The 23,548-nt window shown below is 39.6% G+C and overlaps 1 protein-coding gene across 1 annotated transcript in view; it reads right to left on the bottom strand.

Annotated features, from left to right (window-relative positions):
• The window catches only part of LOC103261652 (serine/threonine-protein kinase TNNI3K-like), a 286,249-nt gene that overhangs the window by 181,244 nt on the left and 81,457 nt on the right, over positions 1-23,548 (bottom strand). Inside the window, 4 exon segments of the mRNA XM_008059229.2 lie at positions 667-771; positions 1,085-1,229; positions 8,046-8,180; positions 12,313-12,415. Of these exon segments, the coding sequence (XP_008057420.1) occupies positions 667-771; positions 1,085-1,229; positions 8,046-8,180; positions 12,313-12,415 (488 nt within the window).

Raw genomic sequence — 23,548 nt, 5'->3', positions numbered from 1 at the left:
TTTTCGAAACTATGCCTGAGTTATTAAGCAACTTCTCTCTTTCTTTCTTTCTTTTGTTTTCCTGGTTGCGACTTCTCCAATCCCAGCGGCTCTTACAGTGTGCTTTTCTAGAACACACTGTGAGGGGCTCTCATGGATTCCTTGAAAAGAGCTCACGCCTTTTTAGGTGTCTGAGTGGCCACCCTGACGATGCTTTTGCAGGCTGGCAGATGATATCTTAGGTAGACACACTTGCATGCATGCTTTAAGTGGTAAGGAGAAAAGTGTCACACTTGATGCTGATGAATTCTGGTAATGAGATGCTTGTCGGAGGAGACTGTGGTCACAGCCTTTTCTGGCAGCTTTCCTTGGAGTGAGGAGGAAGGGAAGCAGTGTGCTTACAGATGTTGATGAGCCTGTTGCCTTGGCAACGTCAGTTCCGTCTTTGTGGCTGCTGCCAGGAGCCCAGCATCTGGCTCCAGCCCATCTGTTGCACTGACTGCCACGTCTGCCACCGCCTTTTCTTCTGTGCATTTCGAACGGGCTCTTTGTCCTCTTGCCCTACCTCTGCTATCGCTCTCTGATTGCAACATCTGCCACTATTTGTTCCTGTTTTATGTACACAACTTCAGGGGCCTTGGGGTGCCAGCTAAGTTTAGTGGCTATTGCACTTAGATATTCTTTTACCTGTGGAAAGCTGTTTCACTGAAGATATTTTCCTTTGTCAGGCTCTCAGTTCCTGATATTTGGATGATTTCCTTGGCGACTTCAAATTTGCCATTGTAGCATGCCCTAGATTGGAAGAAAATGCCTTGTTAAGAGGAAGATGTCAGCCTGGGCAATTTGGTGAGACCTTGTCTCTATAATAAATCCAAAAGAAAAATTGGCTGGGTGTGATGGTATATGCCTGTAGTTCCAGCTACTTGGAAGGCCGAGGCAGAAGGATCGCCTGGCCCAGCAGGTTGAAGCTGCGGTGGCCATGAGCGTTCCACTGCACTCCAGCCTGGGCAACAGAGTGAGACTCCAACTCAAAAAAAAAAAAAAAAGAGGAAGACGGTACACACAGTCTACTTGGGAGACCTATAGACCTCTACCACATACTCACAGGTGCAACGGGGTGTCTCCATAGATATTAGCCACGTGAGGCTGAACATCTAGACCACTCTGGAGCAGGTACTTGACGATATCATGGTGTCCAAATCGCGAACAGAAGTGGAGTGGGACATGGTCTTCATTGTCCTGGGCATTCACTGTCACCGGTGAGAAAGAAAAAACATATGTGGTCAGTTTCTCAACCTTCGCATGTGGACATTTCTAAGTGCTCGAGAAACTCTTGGAAATTGCTAGTTAACGATAATAATAAAGGAAGTTAAGTGCAACCAATTAAAAATGTTATAATTCTGTTCTATTGCCTATTACCACATTAAACAGGCTTTCTTCTAGCTCCCGTAAATTCTATGAAATGCATCTAATCAAATCTACCTCACACAGTGAGGCCATTCAGGAAATGAATCAGCATCCAAAAGGTGCTCATAATCTTATTTCCCCAAGTATTACCTTTCAAATGGATTTTAATTTTTTTCTGAAGGCTGTTAAAATTACAGATCCTGGCTGGAGCTTCATACCCAGAGATTTTGGTTCCATGGGTGAGACCAGGGCCTTGCAAGCTGTATGATTACGGCACTGTTTAGGAGGCCAAGGGTGATGCACTCCTTCAGCTGAAATTGGCCATCCTACAAGCTTGCAAAGTATGGTATGATGAAAGGAAAAATGTTTTAAAGGAGTCAGGCCACTTTCATTGTGCTACTTTTTTTTTTTTTGAGTTGGAGTCTCACTCTGTCACCCAGACTGGAGTGCAGTGGCCGCTCCCGGCCATCGCAGCTTCAAGCTGCTGGGCTCCGGCGATCCTTCCGCCTCAACCTTCCAGGTAGCCGGAACTATAGGTATGCGCTACCATGCCCGGCTAGTTTTTTGATTTATTGTAGAGATGAGGTCCCGCCAAGTCGCCCAGGCGGGTCTTGAACCCGCGGGCTCAGGCAATCCACTCACCTCGACTTCCCAAAGCGCTGGGATTACAGGCTGAGCCACCAAGCCCGGCCTCATTGTGCTACTTTAAATGAGTTATTTAAAATTCCGTTGTTCACTTACTAGTGGATTAGTGATCACTTTGTCAGCCTGTATAGGGTGTTTTACTGATAATAGAAAATAATAGCCCTTTATAAACCCCATTCATTTGCATTCTTATGTGTATCTATAATAGAAATTCTCTGCACTAGAACAGCAGTAAAAAAAAATATATATTTTTAAAATTATGAAGGAGGGGAGGGAATTACTACCGTTGCTGTACTCTAATAATTAATGGGCACTGATTTGTGCCTTGTACCTGCGCTTCTCTTTGGACCAGCCTCATAACCTCGTCTGACATTTGGGTGAGTCCCTCCACTGCAAGCACTGACCGCAAGCAGAAAATGTACTTTCCAAGGTCTCTTGGCAGCCAGAGCACAGGATTAGCAGACAGCAACCAGAGATCCTGCTTTAGGCTTGCAATTCAGGGGTGATTCTTAATAGTGACCCTCTTATCCTCAAGAGATCCCTGGTCTGGACTCCTATGGGTAGACTCCTTCAATCAACATACCATGTGAGACTCTGACTTCAGAGGCAGTGACATGAAGAAGCAGAGTGTAATCTCTCTTGGCAATGTGACAGTGATGGCAATAGCTCCATCCAATTTCCAGTGGCAGCTGTTCCAGCCACAGACCCAGTGCCCTGTGTCGTTGGCACCAGACGTGCAAGGGCCAGTGTGCGTGCCTAGCAGGGGTGGCAGAATGTCTTTACGGACAGCTCTGGGGATGAGTCTGGGTGTTGCTTCTCACTGTGAGTATTCCAGACCTGGTTTTCTACCCTGTTTTGGGAAAGAGCCTGTGTGCTACTTGATATACATTTCCTTTAATATATTCCTTTTATGCTCAAATCAGCAATTGTTCATTTCCAGGACCTGAAAGTAAGAAAAGTTGATCAATACACTGGGTCCTCATCAAGTATCAAAGGATCACTAAGCACCAGATGCTAAGCTGGTGTTGGAGGTGCTGACATCTTATCAGCAACAATGGACACAATGGCATCATTGTTTCAGGGATGCTGAAGAGATTACGGGAGAGCAGGACCGAAAAGCATCTGTCTAGCATGATGCCTGTCACATATTAGATACTAATAAAAGTTACCCTATGCTTCTACTTACTTTCCCCTCAGAAATGTGCTAAGTCCTATGACCAATCCATAAATGGAGTCCATACCCACGAATGACTTACAGTCTAGTTGAATAGTCAGTAATTACAGGCCTGAAGTGATAACAACTAAATACCAAACTGCTCAATTCCGGACCTGGCTTTAACAGTTCTTAAAGCTAAAATAATTGGATTCACGTCTCTAAAGCCACTTGTTTTTATTATTGATCACTTTGTCAACCTATATCGGGTGTTTTACTGATAATAGAAAATAATAGCCCTTAATAAACCCCATTCATCTGCATTCTTCTGTGTATCTATAATAGAAAGTCTCTGCACTAGGACAGCAGTAAAGAAAAAATATATATATTTTAATTTTGAAGGAGAGGAGGGAATTACTACTGTTGCTGTAATAATCATCTAACAGTTAATGGGCACTGCTTTGTGCCTTGTACCTGCTATATTTGTAGACAGCCATTCTCATTTTATTGTTCTGCAGAGTTTTAAGCCAAAGGGAAATCTTTAACAAAGTCACTGAACTTCTCCTCCCAAGGCTGTTATTGAAAAATACATCTTTTTTTTTTAAATTAATGAGTGGCTCAGAAACACACCTTTCATTCAGAAGAATGTTCTTGGTTCTTTTGATTCTCTCCCTTTTCATAAAACTTTTTCTTTGTTCACTTTCTGCTCTAAGCCAGGGGAATCAATGCCACAAGTCAATGCCTGAGAACAGCCAGGAGTCCAAGCCCCTAGAGGGTGGTGTAAAGGGCTCTTGAGGTTCAGAAGGGAACTTGCAAAGCAGAAGAAAGTGCAATCTTCCATTAATTTGCAGCTTGCCTTTGGCCCTCCCTGACCCTACCTAACATTATCCTTTGCCAACTGAATCAGTAAACTTCAAAGTGCAAGGGGGGGAACCAAAAAAATCCTGGAGTTTATTTATAAAAATTGTGTATTTACTTTCACATATTAAAACTTCAGTCATCTTCAAAGTACTCTTCATCTGATGCAATATACATATCGAGATGCTTTTTCCACTGCCTACTACAGTGTTTAAACTTGTCAATGTTGATGCCTTTTCGTGCGTCTGCCATTTTGGGGGCTTTGACCTCTTACCATTGGCAAAACATTTTCCTTTGAGGACTTTTTTCATCCAGGGCAACAAAAAAAAGTCACCCTGGGTGAGATGGGACGAATAGGGAGGGTGGGGCATGGAAGCCATGCCGTTTTTGGCCAAAAACTGCTGAACACTCAGCACAGTGTGGGCAGGTGCGCTCGCCAATCACCCATCATGAGATGGGCAAATGCATTGGAGGAATATAAGAAAGAAAGAAAGAAAGAAAGAAAGAAAGAAAGAAAGAAAGAAAGAAAGAAAGAAAGAAAGAAAAGTGAAAAATACACTGAAGTCAAATGTAGCCTCTCACAACAATGCTAGCTGGTTCACTGATGCCGATGGATTCCTAGAACCCTCACCTAGTACCCCTGCTACACTAACTGTGATCTCCTTGGCTTTGTCTCAGACCAGTTTGCAAAGACAAAATAAAGTGTACATTATTGCATTTTACCTCAAAACACTGAATGTATAAATAATATTCTCTTTGCTCTAACTTGGCTTCTTATTGAGAGAATTAAATAAAGGAGAACTTCAAGCAAAGGAATATATGTCAGTTACTATTAGGAAAATATCTAGTGCCCGGTCCTGTATTTTGAAGAAAGTAGGTGTGCAGTAATATCTTTTGAAAGAAAGATTGGATGAATGGATGGGTGGATGAGTGCTGCTTCTCCCTTATTTCTGCTTATTGATCTTAAAGATAAACTAAAAATTTCTGGATTAACCTAGAAATATCAGCAAATCCCAGAGGATCTTTAAAATATCTCCCAAATATGCTTTCAATAACAAATCTGTGTAATAGCTTCAAAAAGATATATTTCAAAAAATAAAACATTTTCTCTTACTGGGCATGTCCTAGAAATCTATTTATGGCTTTTAAAAATATCTAGTTCCATGTTAAAGAATTGTGTCATTTAAAAGCAATGCAGTATTTAACCTTCTTATAATGAAAATTAATGATTTCTGAATTTGAATTCTTCTGTTTTCAACATCATCAAAGTGATACATTTTGAGGGCTGTATCACTATTTTTTTCTTATGCTGTCCAGCGATATTTTGACCTTTTTAATCTCATTCAATAAGCATTACATTTCCCCTTTCTCATTGCCCTAAGAGATACAAGGAAGCAGACCAGAGGCTTAAAACATACCCACTTGAATAGGTCAGTCTCCCAAACATGCTGGACCGAAGAGGCTGCTTTCAGAATGACATTTTGGGTAATTTTGTAACCTGAATTTATTTTCATTTGTGACATTCTGTTGCCATGGAAACATACTGTAAATACTGGGGTTCAAATTGTACTCCTTCTGGGGTCATTTATTTAATCTTCCTCTTCAGTCCATTTACCACAGGCAGGGTCCAGATCTAAAATATGTCATCTGGAGGCTTGGCTACATTCTGAAATAAGTAAACTAACTGATAAGTCCTGCGCAATGTCCACTGGCACAGCACATCTTCTGGTTTATTTTCTGCAATCAGTTGAAGTGTGAATGGGACTTAAATATCAAGCGTCTGCTAGAAGGAAATAAAAATACTTAAAAATCTGAGTCATGCTGTCTCTTGATTTTTTTTAAGTGGTTGAGTAGGAGGTAGGTCGTACTCGTGAGAGCCAGAAAGATGTTAAAAATTACATCCTATGATGCTGGTATGTAAAGGGAATATGGGCATAGGACACATTTCAATGCCTTTTGCCGAAGAGTCCTTTGATCCTGGAGACATGCTGATCATAAATGACACTCATTTTGACACTGCCGAGCTTTGGAGTTGTGCAGAGGAATAAAAAGCTAAGGTTGGAATCAATAATAAAAGGAAAAAGTGATGTGGTTCCCGACCCTTTGGAAGAGTGAGGCAGTTTCAAAAACACAATTATGTGCTCAGCGGTTCACACAGGTGTGCCTTTGCCTATTGTAAAGCAACAGAATGAAAGGGACTGCTTAAACAAGGTCCGCAGACCAGCGTCCTTCACCTCTTGAACACAGGTTGTGTATAATAATGTTATGGAGGAGATGCCCGAGTGACTGCGCTTGGGCTCACAGAAAACAATGCAAACTCTGCTTCTTACATTTTACAGAGGACGGTGGCACCTGCTTCCAGCCTGGACACTGGAAACTGCCCCAGCTTCTTGCCACAGTTGCATCTATGAGTCCTTGTGTTTTCCTTATGGTAGGTGAATGCATTGATCAGCTTCGTTAACTAAATATCACTCTGAATTTTGGACCAGGGAACTGGCAGTTCTGAGATTTGACAGCCATGTCCTTTTGGAAATGCGTATTGTTCCTGCTGCAAAGGCCAGCAGCTCTTACAGTTGGGCTTTTAATTAGGTCTCTTGGGGGTCAATGGAAGAATGTTGGATATGCCTGAGAGAATTTAATGGCAAGATGGAACTCTGAGTGAATTTTTGTCAAAAAATAAAGTTTGTAAGGAAGAGTGAGAGACATAAATTTTCCAATACTCTACTTTTAACCAACTTTCCAAAGCTGATTTTATAATTAAGAAAATAAAAAGTTGAGAGAAATCTATACCAGTAACTGTTTCTTAGCTGTTTTCCGAACTGATCACATTCAAACTCTCTCTCTATTAAAATATAGCAATATATGATACCAAATATTGGTATTGTAGGGTGCAACTGAAACTCTCAGATATTGCTAGATATCTCTCAGATACTCAAGAGAGATGAATGCCTATGTCCATAAAAATAAGTGAATAAGATGCTGCAGGGAACTGTATTTATAATACAAAAAACACTAGAAATATTTATAATGTTCATTAGGAGGAAAATGGATACACAGATTGTTGTGTATTCATGCCATCATCACTGATGATATATAAAGAACACATAGTGATTCCTACAACAGCATGGATAAATGTCCAAATCTTGTTGAGCAAAAGAAGCCAGGCACAAAGTTACATAAACTTCAAGACCAGACAAACCTAGTCTATAGCAATAGAAGGCAGAACGTTGATTACCTTTGGTGGTCAGGGCTGTTTACTGAGATAGGAGCACAAGGGAAGATTTCAGAGCAATACAATCTTCTAAATCTTGATCTGGGTAGTTTTTACATGGATGTATACATAAGTAAATATTCATCAGGCTGTATGCTTAAGATATAAGAATTGTGATATGCAAATTATATGTAAATTATGGTTCAATTTTAAAGTAAATTAATGAGTGGCAACAAATATGATAAATTCATCCAAGAAAATCCCTCACTTTCACTGGAGCACCTAATAGATTAAGAATTAAGAGTTGCCGGGCTCGGTGGCTCAGCCTGTAATCCCGCGCCTTTGGGAGGCTGAGGTGAGTGGATTGCATGAGTCCGCGGGTTCGAGACCCGCCTGGGCAGCGAGACCTCATCTCTACAATAAATCAAAAAATCAGCCGGGCGTGGTAGCACATGCCTGTAATTCCGGCTACTCGGAAGGCTGAGGCGGAAGGATCACCGGAGCCCAGCAGGTCGAGGCTGCGGTGGCCGGGAGCGGCCACTGCACTCCAGTCTGGGCGACAGAGTGAGACTCCAACTCAAAAAAAAAAAAAAAAAAAAAAAAAGAATTAAGAATTGAGCTAAAACATGTAAAGAAGGCTTAATACATACATATAGGCTTAATAAATAAAATCAGCACATGTCTTTAGTATTAATCAACATCAACATTAATCTATAACAGGTACAGGAAGTACAAGTAAAATGAATACATGAAGTAAACAACAATAAAGGTCTTCCAAACACATGACCTTACCATCTGCTTTGTTGCCTTCTTCCATCAAGAGTTTTGTAATATTAAAGAATCCTTTTGCAGATGCCAGGTAGAGGGGCCTGTCTCCAACTTCACCACTCACATTTATATCAGCTCCAAATTTCAAAAGAAGGCGGACTAACTAAAGGGTATGTCCATTTGAAATTAGTACTGAAAGTCAAGCAGTAATGCAAATTTTTCGGCAATATATAACAAATATAACGAAGGCCTTCTCTTTTCATCTGAAAATAACAAACTGTTCTAAGTCAACTGGCCCAAGTAATAAGAAATGCATTATTATATTACCCAGCAAGCAGTCCCAAACTGAAGCAATTCCAGGGTTGACTAATACAACGGCTTGTTAACACTGTCAGAACTCACATTCTTTTCATTGTTCTCTTCTTCTGCCATGGTCAGCCATGAGGATGGATCTCCTCATAGTAGCAAGAGAGCTGCAGCAGCTCTGGGCATTACAAACCAAAGTCCACAGAGCAAAGTGAAAGACTACCTCTGCCTTATGGAACAAGGCAGTACAAGGCAGTATACAAGGAATATTTAAAAAAAAAAAAATCTAGAAATTCTTTCTCCAAAACTCTTCAGAAACCATCCTCCTATATCCCATTGGCCTGGACTAGGCCATCTGCAACTTTCTAAACCAATCCCTGGGCCAGAAAAAAAAATTAGAATGAGTGGCTCCAATTAATTAATCTAGGGATAGAGACACTTCCTCTAAGCACAAACCCAGAGGAAACAATCACAAGTCTGCAAGCAAAGAAAAGTCTATAGCACAAAATAGCAGTAGCTGAAATAATTGTGTTTCCCAAGCAACCAATAGTGGCTGCTACTGGCCTTATAATATGCAATGAATCTTTCAAGTTGAGGGGCCGCATGACCTACTGATTAAGAGTTGGGGTCCAGAGTAAGATAAGTCTTGGTTTGGATCTAGAATACGATTGATATTAGTTGTGTGACCTTGAGAAAAATTAGTTAATTTATCTAAACCTAAGTTGTTGTTTTTTAATATGTACCATGGGAATAGTAATAACACTGAGTGCATGGTTGTGGTGAGGGTCAAATTAGATAATATGTTTAAAATGCATAGCACAATGACTCACAAATAGTATACGTTCTGAATTGTTATTTTTCATTTTTGTTGGTGAACTGAGGCGATGCTGTTTATCATTACTGTTTCAGAGTTGTTGGACGATTAGGTGAGAGAAGAGGGAGCTTGGAATTCTCTCCATATTTTCTGTCCTTGAAAACCTATTTTTGCCATTTATTTTCCTCAGTATCAACTCACTTGTCAATCTCGTAACATAGACTTCCGTTGCGCCCAAGTAATCCTCCCTGGAATCACACATCGTCTTCTCTGAACAAGCCCTTTCAAGGTTTCTTTCTGGCCGGAGCCAGCAGTAGTTTGCTTCTTCTTGATTTTCTTGGCAACGCCATGCATAGGCCACCGCTGGCTGTCTTGCTGCTGGAGCTCTGAGTCCTCCTCTGGGTGTGTGAGTGGATTGTAGAGAGCCATAGTAGCCCGGGCGTCTTCCCCAATTGACTGAGACTACATCCAAAGGAGGAGGAGGAGGGATGAAGTGATGAAGAACATCTTCCTGGGGTTGTTGGAGGTAACCTGTGGCATCCCTCTGAGTCATTTGCATATATACTGAAGAACTTTCGGAACCATTTCTCTAAACCTGACATTGCCTCCCCCGAAGATTCCAAAAATTGCCTCAGTGATTCTAAGGGGTAAGTTAGGATGTGTTTGAATCATTAAAACAGCAGTTGTCTTGGCCCCTGAGGTGTCAGCGTAAAAGTGAATTCAGGCTTTAAAGCTATGTTTGCTCCCTATGAGTGAGCAAATAAACACATCCCGAGTTGAAACGTCTCAAGAATACGGTAGATATTTAATAGAAATTCTAGGCAAGATATCGGCTGGGTAGTGTGTGAGGAAACTGAGTTTGGACAAGAACAAGCGTTCTGAAACCAGGCTGTGTCAGCTTGAACACATCTTTAACCCATTGATGCTTCAATTTCCTCATTGCTGAAATGGGATTCATAATGGTTCTACTTCTTGGCGTTGTTGTGAGGATTAGATAAGTCAACACACATACGAAGCACTTAGAAAAGCGCCTGCACTCCACAACTGTTAGTAAGCATGGCAGCACCAACTTGGAGCACGTGCCTTTTAGCTCTTTGTTGGCGAATGGGCAGATCATGACTTAATTCGGGAGAAATCAGAGCCGCAGAAGTTTAGTCTCAAGAACCCTGCACTCCTAAGCAGATATTTTCACTTACACAGACTCCATAAATCCCGATTATGTGACTTTATAAAAGACAGATCTAAACTATCTCTGAAATCGATTGTCTGTTAAGCACTATTATTGCATACCTAGGAAATACTGCGCTCAGTACAAAATGTCTACTCTCCCACTTAAAAATAAGTAAATAAACACACGGCAAGGAACACGGTGCGTGAGGCACATTTATATATTGAACGCACTGTTCTCTTTGTCAGCACATTTTAGCAAGTGACAGTGGCCTCTATAAACTGCTTATGTTCTGCCTTCATATGTAGAAAGCGTGTCCCTTATCATAAAAGGGCCATCCACATTTTAGCATAATTTCATAAGACTGTGACTCTATTGTCATGGGAAGTAAACAAATTTAGTTCTTCATCCAACTCACATAGGGGCTCTTTACATTTCTGCTGGATGATGAGGTTAATCGCCCAAGAGGATGACTCTACGAAAAACAGGCATTGTCTACATTCTGTATGGACTTTTTCTGTCTCCTGTGTTTTGGGGCCTGCGCTTTCAAAAGCATCACCAGTGTCCAGCCCTCCAGCGCACTCAGGCTGAGCAGCACATGGGTGACATCAGCAGTCTTTCCGACCTCTGGGCCACGCTTCACGGGTCTGAGAGTGTCCAAGCTCCTGACAGCTAGCAGAGGAGCAAAGGCACAATGACCGGAGCAGCACAGGGACACAAGCAAGCCTGATTTTCAACATGGAGCCCTCATGACACAACTTCCAGGAAGGTAAAAAGGTATAATTCTCATGCATGCTTGAGTGAGTCTAGATAGATAAACAGAGGAAGAGCAGAAGGGGGGCATCCACAGAAAAGCTCTGCTTGGTTATCCAGTAACATTTGTGTTTCGGTTGTATTGGATTCTTTTCGGTTCCCTGAGAATAGCTAAAGGGCAGCGTTTTAAAGTAGCACATACAAGTTTTGTCTTTCACCACGTTAAGGTTGACATCAATGAACTTTGGAGTTAGAACATGTTGCCTTGGATTCTGGCTTCTCTACTTGGGTGAATTGACTGGACTTTATGAGTTGCCTCACTGATTGAAGAGAAATCAGAAGAGGTGCTTTGGTACAACACAACGAATACGGGTTTGGGGATCACACAGACCTAAGCAAGTATTCTAGTTCTTCTTTTCGTCAGCAGCATGACTCTGGCATGCCACCTGACTTGACTGAGCCTCGTGCATGTCCTTGATAAGAAGGGGCAGATAATAGCTAACTCCAGGGTGGTGGCCAAATTAGGAAAAAAAAAAAAAAAAAAAAAAAAGATGTTTGCATGGCATGTGCTCGCTCATGTGGCAACTCATTAATTTCATCAAGTTTTTGTGAAGGCCAAATAAAATTATGGATTGAATCAAAGTACTTAAAAAACTTGAAAGCATTCTCAGCATACATATGACTTATATTGAAGAATATCAAATTATATAAATATGTGCCTGTTACATAATTACATATTTAAAGCAAATTGCATAATGAAAGCACATTGAGTGGCCATTTTTACAGAGCCTTTATGAGTCTGTTATTGTTATTAGCATCATCACAACTGCATTCACTGAGCACCTGCCAAACATTCATTTGCATCTCATCATAACAGCAACCCTTGAGGTGGGTGCTTTTAATACTTTTCTCCTCTTGTAGATGAAGACATGAAGATCAGAGGCATTACATGACCTACACGTGGTCATAAAGCCAGGATGTTTTCAAGTTCAGGCTGGCGGGCTCCCACAGCCGCTTACCCACTCACAGACTCTGTTGCTCTCTTGGTGCGCTGTTAGTCAATTAAAATGAATGATACGGCAGCTGTAATGCTTACTTGGATCTACAAGCTCCCAAGGATAGAGCTGATGAGAACATGGCAAAATTAATTCAAAGGACATTTTAAAAATGCTTCTTCTGAAGATAGGACAGCTCCCCAAAGCCTGGAACTCTTAGGTGGCCCCTTAGCCTTCGGAAACCCACCCTCAGACTGACCTGTTCGTGACCATAGTAAGCGGCGATGTGCAACGGCGTGAATAAAACCGCATCTTGAATGTTGACATTGGCTCCGTGTTGCAGCAGCACGTCGGCAACCTGGGCAAGAAAAAGACCTCGCTTAGGAGCGTGGTTGGGGCATCCGCCCATCACTCAGTTTACAACCCATGCACTCGTCTCCATCAGGAGTCATCATCCTGAAACACAACCTTCCTTCGTTTCCCTTATCCAAAACCTTCAGTGTCTTGCTTTTTCCTAGAAAGTAGACCAGACTCCCTGAGTATGGCATTCAAGGTCCCTTCCAAGTGGCGGGTTTCTTTCTTCATGTCCGTCCCATTCGTCTCTTTCATAAATTCCACTCTACAGTCAAACTGCATTCAGTTCCTTCCTCCTTGGAGGCTTTCTTCCACTGTTTCATCAGCCAGATACTTTCTATTGCCCAAGATACAGATGTTTAAACTCCAGCTAAAATGCCACCTCCTTCAAGATTTTCATAATTTCCCTTTCCTCACTGCCATCTGCCTGGCTGAAATTAAATCTTTCCTGCTCCTAAATCTCATATAACTTTTACTCATACAATTTAGAACATCTTGGAGTTTATATTCATGCCCTGTTATCTCTACTAAAGAGTAAATTCTTTAAAGACAGTGTGCACTGGATTTATCTTTATAATCGTACCCTAGCTGGTTGTCATGCAAATAGTAATCATTCAATAAACATTTGTTGAATAAATGAATCAATTAATAGACAAGTGTAAAACCCTACCAGGGACTGTTGGCCAACTGTGTTCATGAAAAGTCATGGACTGTCAATTGTAGGGCAGGAAAAAAAACATTACCTAAGTTCATTGGCTGGGGCCCTGAAAATTAGACTGGCAAAGGTCAGAGAAACCAGAGAAAAACCAACAGAAGTTGATTAACGTGCACCTGGCACATCCACATGTGAGCACTCCACGATGAGTCATTCAGAGTGGTGGTTAGGACTTGGGCCTATACAGATCTTAACAAAAATGTACAAGGGGTTTTGGAGAGAAGCAACAAGACAAACAAAAAGGAGCTCTTATGGGCAGCGAATTGGGGGAAGATGGATACATACAGGAAGCAACAAGACAAAGGCTGTTTTAGCAAAGTTTGTTATGTGGTCTCTTCTCATGCCTTCTTGGGGGGTCTAGAGTTGTCCCAGTGAGCGACTTCTCTCCGTCGGGTAGGAGAGGGTAGAGGGATGCCTTTACAAACATATGTCCCCTTTAGGCAAACAGGGGAGAGAAAAGAGCTTTGCTTATATCTGTTTCTTTTTCATTTTCTCTAGCTCAAAATAATCAGTGACAAAAATTGCATATGGAGGAGTGTCACATTTTGCCACCCTTCACAATAAACCTGCTGACTCTTCAGATTTCTTCTCCCAAAGACCTATCTCAAAGTCTCTCTTTTCTGTACAACAGATTGGAATCGTTTCTTTCAGATGAGTTCAATTTTCACTGTGGACTTTCCTAATGCGCTGTCTTTTCTTCAGTTGGGCAAGTAATACATGTAGAGAAAATGTTTCAAGTTGATTGGAAAAGAAACAAAACGACGAGAGGCAAGAGCTCGAGAGACTTGTTCTATCACCTCTTTTATTCCTGTAAACAAATTGCCTCCTGAGTCAAGTTGCCTCACACAGGCGAATCGTAACCCTTCGGAAGTAAAGAGAGACCATGGGCGTTACATATCAAATCTCAAGGTTTTAAAGAGGAAGACATTAAGAATCAAGGATTTAAAATTTTTCTCAAGGTCATAGGGCAAGTCAGTGCCAACAGGAAAGTAAATGTTTGGTGTCTTGCCTCAAGCTTTGTTTCTGAGTGTACCATCATTTTAAATAAGTTATTAGCCTCTCTTTTATTAATCCATTAAACACAATGTATTGAGCATATGTGAACTAAGACAGTTATAAATACCTAATCTCATAATTTATTCTGTCAGTGGGATGGCATTAGAATTGATTATACTTGTCATACAAAATGAATATGAAGTTTTTATTGAAATACCTACAATTTTTGAGGGGTCCGGGTATATCAGCTTCTACATTCTCATAACAATATTTTGCTGATATTTGGACATTGCTAACTAGTGATCAGTAATTACACAATGCGTACAATGAGTTGTTTTGTTGATACAAAAATTAAAATCACGATGAACATTTATTGAGGGAATATTATGTATCAGTCCCTGAACCAAGCGTATTGATGGTAATTGGAGTCTACTCTGCTTTACACCAAAACTCAGAAAGATAAGGGCTATGCTCCCACTTTAGGGGGAAGAATCTGAGACTCCAGGAGGCTAGGTAGCATTTTTAAGATCAGTCATCCAGTAAGGGGTGGAACTGAAATTCAGATCCAGGTCTGTCTGACTTCGAAGTTTGTTTCTACCATGGCGCTCCTGTGACCTTGATCTCATTAACACTAACCTTTAAGTAAATGAACTAAGTGACTCAATCCCAGACAGAGGAAGCCATCTGTCAGTAGACGCTCTGCGGATTTGGATTGTTAATGAATGCCTGGCCATTTATAACAAGTGCCTGGTGTCTTAGGCTTCACATGCCTGGGAGTTCAATCTGAGGAATTGAAAGGAGACCACTGGCGATCAAGGTAGATGAAGCTTTTCACATTCTCTTTTGCCTTAAATATAGCATAAAATAAAGTAGATGGAATGAATTTTTATTGTACAAAGAGCTTTCAAATGTTAACATATAGAGTCAATTTCTTAGGCATGGTTCCAGAACTTACTTTCATTCTAAAAGATAACAGCTCTTGGGCTTCAATAAATAGTCAAAAGCAATTTTTTTCCCCTCTAAGTTTGCACTTATCCAGTCACTCAGAAGGTCAACCTTTTGGCTGAACATTCATTAATTATGAAGTGTTGGCTTTCTGAGAACTGTCAAGATGTAAGTTTTAATGAAACCACACAGAGTCATTATTATACTGTAAGCTCTACTTAGTTTGTTTTAAAAGTCAAGGAAATATTTAACCATTGAGAGCAATGTACATTAGAGTTATCTGATTTTATTTCTATGGGTTGGTGCATTTATTAATTTTTATGATTTCTGGAGTCACAATGGGCAATGTCTACCAACATTCTTATAGGAATATAGTACATTGTGATGTGCAAATATGCCTGTCCTGTGGGCTAAGACATCAACATATATCTATATTGTTTTACCTATGCTTTGCCTACTCCAGAACCTGAAAATGTTGGTAAATCACCTTCACCTCTCTCCACTACATGAAGCCTCATGAAGTCACAGACTAAATCTATCTTATTCACCAGTATGGTAGATTTATAATAAGCATACAATGATTGTTGAATAGAATTCTATGTCTAGTAAAGTGAAAAACTGGAAGGGATATTTACCATCAGGCATAAGGAAATTTAAACATTAATAATTAGGATCCAATTATATGATATAAATTTTTAAATAATTCAATTTAACAAAGATTTATTTCAAATTAACCTTTAGCAAACCCCAAGTGCTTGCTTCATACCAGGAGCTGTGATTAGAGTTCTAAATTCATTATCTCATTAACATTTTTGGAGGCCATAGATTCTGTTGTTTTACTTTTTTTTTTTTGAGTGAATGTATGGTCATGATTTTTTTTCTCAAAAACAATAACAGAATTATTAGTAAAATTAGAAACTAGAGAAAAATCTTATCACAGATAATTTAATAATCTTTAAACACTTTAAGGATATGAACTGTATCATACTTAGACTTCTATAACTGATACATATGTACATATATGTATCATTATTAAAGAAGTAAGTTTCAAACATGGGCTAGTAAAACTTGATACCTTTCACTGATGAAAGAATAAGAACCACAAAGTGCCTTCGATGAAGCACAGAAAATGAATCAGAATTCCTTATTTTGAAAGTCGAGCATTACTCTATGCACTACCCTTTACAGATGTTTTTATTTACCAGCTGATTATTGAAAAGCTCCAAGTAAGTCCCTTCAGTTTCTAGGTTGTAATTTAAGCCCTTACTTGCACATTCAGCTTTTTCCTCCTGGAAAGTCTTCCCTTCTCGCTCTCTGCTTGCCACACACCCAGTTTCATGGCCAAATTTAGTTCAAAACCTTCTGCAAATATTTCATTGTATTGACCATTTCTTTCTCTGAATGTGTATATAACTTATCTTCGTAATATAATCTTTTCAGTAATTAACACTGAGGGTAAACCCCTATTACATACCATTTTAACTTTTTTCTTATTTTCTAAAGTTGTCTCCACAAAGTATAAGAAGTTTTGATTCCAGGCGAAATTTTTTGCCCGAGGCCCTGGGGTTTATCTTTCTAATGAAACTAGCCAGACCTTATCATTCAAATCCCAGAGATGCTAAAAGTCATGCCTATAAGAGCAAAGGCCCTCACTGCTCTGGCTTGTTAAATGCTTTTCCTGCAGTATGACTTTAACTTATTTCAGTTGGTCCTATTGAGCTCCCCTTCTATATTTTATCTTCTGAAAGTCATTGGGTAGGGATAAAGGAGAAAAAAATGACCACTTGAAGAGGAACTAAATGTCCCATGGAAGAGAAAGTAGAACACGATAAATTCTAGATGAAATAAAAGGGCAACCAATCTCAGCTGAAATTGCCAAAATCAAATATAGTGTCTTCTACCTAGTGGGCTTTCAATAAATATCTACACTTGGAAATTAAATTTTTCTTTGCTTTAAGTGGTATTTCATTTTCTATTACTTCTTTGGCTCTTCTTCAAATTCATGCTTATACAATGTTTTCCTTGAGATTTATAGTTTGTTTTTAAGTCACAATTTTCTCTATGCCTGTATCTAACCTTTATTATTGAGATTTATAGGGAGCAGAACAATGAAACTGTACATTTCCATTTGGTGGAAAATCCGTATGAGTAAAACTCGCGAGAAAAAACTGTTTTTCTAAAGCCTATGACTCATCAATTCAAGATGATCCCAAAGACATTAGTATGGAAGTTGATTTAGGTTTGACATTTTCCCAGTTATTTTCCGTTCTAACATTCAATGACAAGTTTCCAGTTGTTCTGCCCTTGAACTGTTGCCCTGTTTCCTCAACTTTACAGACAATTTTCTTTTAATATTCGTCTACATCATTTGAGTATCTTTTCTTCACCTTCTATTCCCTCCTCAGTCTGCTGCAGTCTGTCTTCAGGCCTCACCACTCCAGGGAAATTTCTCTGGAAAATGATATGAAGGGACTTCTAATTGCCCATTATAATGAATGCTTTTAGTTTGCAATTTTATGTTGCCTCAGGATCCGTTTTGAATATAAGTTGTACTTTCTCACGCTACAAGCAAGGCTTTGTTACACAGGACACCGTTTCTAATCCCCTCAATGTAGCTGATCCATATACAAGAGTCCCCTAGTCACCCCTCCCTATGTGACAGCTAGATACAATGTACATGAACTAAACAGCAGATATGCGGCACTGACCTCCTCTCAGTCACAACATGACTTCACAGAACTCGTGCCTGCTTACTCTGAAGACACGGATTAGAATGTCCCTCAGGAAGGCTACTTGGTTAACACCCTGGACCCCAAAAGGGCTGTGGTATACAGATCTCTCTTTCTTCCTCTTGCTCCCCACTGGCTGACTGAGTGAGTGTGTCTCAAGCTGCACGCCTTCCCCCTTCCCTTGGGCCCTGGGAGGTATGCTGCCCTTCTCCCTGGGATCTGTAAGCAATAAACTGTTTCTGCTATTTCATGGACTTCGTTGAGCTGCCTGCTCTGTATCTCGCCTGACCAACACATTGCACTTAACTTCTTTCTCCATCAGGGCTCGCCTATAGAGTGGCTATCTTGATAGGAATAGACTGGACACAAGTCAGACAAGAGCCACAAGAGGGCTGTCAATAACAAGTTTCTTGTGAGAGGAACAGCTGGTCACAGGTTGGACACCGAGGCATTAGGTTATCTGCCAAATTAAGAGGTAGCGTGTAAAAGTAACACTGAAAACACCTATGACCAAATCCATGAAGCTCAAATTAGAAAGAAAAAATATAACATGTCCTTTTCCTTATTTTAATATTCCTCCAGCAGGTGTTATTATTGTCCCCTTTTTCCCTAAGCTCATATTCTCCCTGGATTGGTTGACACCACAATACGTGAGTTTTACTTCTGCCTCTCTGCCTTCCTTTTATTTTTCCTCCATAGCGGTGGATTTTTCTCTGCTCATCTCTTGTGTGCTGCTTTCTCCTCACTGACACTTGTGTTTTCTTTTATTCATCTCTGTCTCCTTTAGTTCTCTTATGCTAAATAATACTGGAAAGCATTTAGCACAAGAAAAAATGTTGCATAAGTGGTAGCCATTATCTATTTTGCTCTGTGCATGCCCTGGTTGATTCCATGTATGAATCATTCTCCTCTTCCTCCTCCTCCTCCTTCTCCCACAACACACACACACACACACACACACACACACACACACACACACACACACAAACTTTCCTCAGACTTTCTCCAACACGGGATTTCCCTTTTTTGACAAGGGATTGTCCTGTTTTATTTCTCTCCTTTATTTCCCAACCAACTTTACCCTGGGTTGATAACAGCTCCTTCATCGATCTCATCTTTGTCACTTGTCCCCTGATACAGTTATTTTGAATGAAGCATTAGAAGGTAAAGGATTGCATGCTGTGAACCAAGAATATCTATCTCACTTAATGCCCATGACAATCTTATGTAATTGTTATGAATAACCCAATTTTAGAAATAAGGACAGCAAAGCTTAGAGTTATACAACTTGTAAGGGAAAGCACCTCAGTTTAAACTCGGGTTTAGGGGAGCCTGAAAGCCTAACGTTGCTTTTTGTCTTATATGGTATCACTGGGGACCAGTGAGTAACTCCTTGCCATTGCAGACAATCCTGTGGAGGACTGGGAATGAGGAAAGATGAGGAGAAGACTTCAACAGATGACGACTAGAAAGGAGAGTACCCACAAGGGGAGATTAACACGAGGACAGAACTTTGTCTAGTTCATACATTTTGAAGTGGACACATCACCTACAGTTTCTGTCTCTCAGATTAATTACTTGCAATAGCCAGTTTCTTCCAATGAAGCTTGGCAGTTTCCTATCCTCTTCTCTAACATGAGAAACGGTTTCTATTGGGGCCAATCCTTCAGTGAAGACTTGAGTATAATCCTCAAGTTTTCAAGCAACTGAGCCAAAAACTGTGTCAGTGAAAGCTACCCAGAGTCGCGTATCCGTTTGTATTGAAACTTGTATTACTCAGAAAGTATTTTAAATGGCAGCATTGGCTTTAGAGTTACAAGTCCTTCTTTTGACTTTATTCTCTATTTTTGACAGGCTTTTCTATCTTTAATTACATGTATATTCCTTGAAATCCATTATAAATGTTAGGTGAGATTTCTCTATATCATGGAGTTACAGAGTTTTTCACTTATAACTTTGGTTGAATATTTTTGTAATGATTTTTTTTTCGTATAGCTCTAATTAAGTGTTCTAGTTACAAAAACTTATTGGAAAACAGTTTCTTCAGGCTGTCACAGGAATGAGATTCTCTTATATGATTTTTTTTTTTTTGCTTATTATCTCAGGTTAAAATTAAATCTTGTCTTAAAATTGCACAGAAAATGATTCCACAAGATTATATTATCAAAAAAATTAAAGGGAAGTGCTGTATTCTTAAGTTGTGGAAATACAGTTTAGAGACACATTAACTTATAACTCCGATAAATTATGTAAACTTAATATCACTTCTCAGGAACTGATACAAATATTAATAGAAAAGCTGATGGATGAAGAGAAGATGGAAAAGCAGGATGAGGGCAAAGCTGAAGATATGGTTGATATAATTTTGTAGAGGTGATAATTGAAACCAGCAAGTAACATCCCTTCACCAAGGTAACAGGAGATATTGGTAGGATATTCATGGTTTCAAAATGGGAAGGAAAAGGTCCAGACAATGAAAAAGAATAGTCATTTAAGAAGAGAACTTTTTTGGGGGATTAAAAACCTGTGGTACACTATGGAATATTATGCAGTCCTAAAGAAGGACAAAATTATGAACTCTGTAGCAACTTGGATGGACTTAGAGTCTATAATACTGAGTGATCTATCACAGAAACAAATAATTGAGTATCACATGTTCTCACTCATAAGCGGACCTTGAGTAATTATCATAATACTAAAAGAAAGGGATTGGCAGTCGTGGAAAATGGCTGGGGGTCAGGGGAGGACACCTCATCAATAAGGGTACCTGCATAATGAATGATTGTATGCCTAGCCCTGAATTGTAACCCACATCTTCAAAATTAAAAATTAAGGAAAAAGAAGAGAAGAACAACAAAAAAACGCCTGTCTAAGAAGATCACAAAGGAGACATTTTTAAGAAAAAGGGCAAATGCTCTGAGCCTCTCAGTTAATCATCATCGTGCTATGCCATTTGTTTCCTAAGATATATATGTTTCCCCCCATCATTTCCTTATGTGAAAGTCTTATTTTAAAATCCCTGGCTGAGAAAATAGGCTTGCAACGTTCACGATGCTATGAACACATCATGTTCCCTGCATTTCAAAAGCCGCAATTTTTTCTTAGGAATTTATTTCTATTGCTTTCCACAGGCCCCACATTTTTCAGTATATTGCAATGGTTGAGACTTGGAAATTGGAGTGCGTGTTAGACTCACCCCCTCTCACGTTTCTCTACACATTGCACACACCCTCCACATCGCAGTCACAGAGGAATGCACATGGCAACTGAAAACCTGTTTTTTCATAACTTTCGTTCCCCAACCTAAGTCACCTATTCCTCTATTTTCTCATTAAACTCTCTTCTGCCAAATCATTTTGAAAACAAAAGCATTTGCCTCTACTCGATGTCCAAATTACACTCAAGGTGAGTTGAAGTCAACTAATAGAATATAAGAAGAAACACCTAAAGATTTTGTCTCTTAGTCAAGACTAAGTAGTAAGAATCCTTCTAAAATTGTATCAGTGATTAACACATTTCAAGCAGCTGGAATTTAAAAACAAAAAGACAGCGTCAACAATTAAGTCTAAGTCTCAGGGGTTAGTACTATTATAAGTGCATGTATAGAATAGCTAATATTCCTTTTTGAGCTGCCTCATTAATAAAGCCAGGAAACTGATATCTGAAAAAACACAAGATCTTTCCTTAATTCATTTCAAAATGGAAGATGTAGGCAATCAATTTTACCCTACAGGCTCTTTATTTAACAATAAAATTGAAAATGTTGGTCTGCAAAAATTTTATAATAAGTGGCTCAGTAAAATTGGTACATCCACAGTTGTAAAAATGTTTAACTAATCATGAAACAATGCTTTGACAGATATGGAAACATATTATACATAATTTTCTTTCTAGGGAGGGAGTTTATTAAAATGAAGAGCACACATCATCTAGCCAGAGATCTGTGAGGAGACAGAAAACAGCAGACGTAATTGTGGTCAATGTATTAACTATTTCATTGATCATGTTAAACCATGTTACAGTAAATACAGGTGGCCAATAATAGAAGCCAACCATAAACGTTTTATAAAGTACAATATCAAATTTGCCCAAGTAGTTCTGGCTTTAGAAACAGAAAGGGACAAGATGTAATTGTGGATGGGATGCCAGCCCAGAATTTTAACTCCCAACACATGGCCAGGAAGTGGCAGAACCTTTACACAATCAAATCCTGGCAGGCTTGTTCCAGAGTCCACATGCCTAACCATGATGCTAGGCTACGGTCAAAAAAATTGCTGTAGGATATTAGTTTTTCACAAATTTCAAGCATATTTTTCAAATTTGTATTAAATGACCTCAGAACTCAGCATATGCACTGTTAAAATTAGGCCGGGTGGCACCTGGTGGTATGGGGCATGGACCTGGCACTCCTTTCTTGCTCCCTGCTTGAACTTCAAGGTACCACTGGAATCTTAGAGATCAGAGGATGCAAGCTGGAAGTCACTGTTCCACATAAGAGAGTTGCTAATGTTTGCAGAACAGAATTCCTACCAACTGTACCTACAAGACCCTCTTTGTTCCTAGGAAAAGACAAGGCCAAAAACATGAATGTAGCATCCTGCTGTTTCCTGGTGTAATGGAGCTCATATCTTTCAGACATAGCAAGTAAGCTCTCTATGATTCCATCTCTGCATATGAATACATGTGCTTTTGATAAAGTGTAAGTGGTATTCGTTATACATGAGGCTACATAGTTCCCTTAAGTGTGAGCTTGACATAATGACTGAGTTCTAATAACTAAAGTAAGGCAAAAGTTATAAAATATCACTTCCCAGATTGGATTACAAAAAGATTATGGTTTCATCTTACTTATCCTCCCTTGACGTCTCCCCCAGATGCCTTGTTATGAACTGGTTCCTGGTGTAATGGAGCTCACAGCCAGAGAGGAAACCTGCCAAAGTCCATGTGAATGAGCATGGAAGCAGATTCTCTCCTTAACACTCACTGACACGGCTACAGCCCCACCCGATTCCTTCTGCAATCTTCTGAAAGACCCTAAGCCAGGGACTCAACTAAACCACCAGGAGATTCCAGACCTACGGAAACTGCAATGTAATATGTGTTTGGGTTTTTTTTAAGCAGCAATATTTTGAGGAAAATGTCTTATGTAGCAATACATAGCTTATACTACTGTGCTTCTCAATTCATTGTTGAAAGCATCCAGGTCGGAACTGACTTTTACAAGGGAATAATTACATACTTCTTACTTAGAAGTATTAAAAGAGGAGCTGCAGTTCAAATCGACAAACATTTTTGAACACCTAGGTATTCTTATCATGGTTATAGGTTCTGGGGCCAAACAAGAATTGATTGCTCAAAAACAATATAGAGATTAGTGAAAGAAACAAAACTAATATCTATAACACAAAGTATATGTCAATTTGATGGTGATAGCATGAGGGCTACCATAACAAAAGAAAGAAAGTGTAAGTTTTAAGTTCTGTCTGGGAAATATAGAGGAAGCTATGGAGAAGTGTAAACTTGGAATTTGAAGCAGGAATTTTTAAGCAGACAGGGGAAGATCAACCAATTTATTCCTCACTCAAATGTTTGATTATCCACTAGTACCTGGAAGAGAACAATATTTGCCAAATTCTACAATTTCTTAAAAATTTAGTTCAATGTCTACTCTCCTCATGAAATCTTATTAGACCTTGAACTTTATTGCACTAATTATCTCGACAAGTGATTAAATATCCTGATAACCTAAGAG

The sequence above is a fragment of the Carlito syrichta genome, unplaced genomic scaffold, assembly GCF_000164805.1.
Source record: "Carlito syrichta isolate Samal-C Ts95f unplaced genomic scaffold, Tarsius_syrichta-2.0.1 Scaffold303962, whole genome shotgun sequence".
Lineage (NCBI taxonomy): Eukaryota > Metazoa > Chordata > Mammalia > Primates > Tarsiidae > Carlito > Carlito syrichta.
The sequence above is the reverse complement of the archived record's forward strand: the minus strand, read 5'-3'. Positions and strand labels throughout refer to the sequence as shown.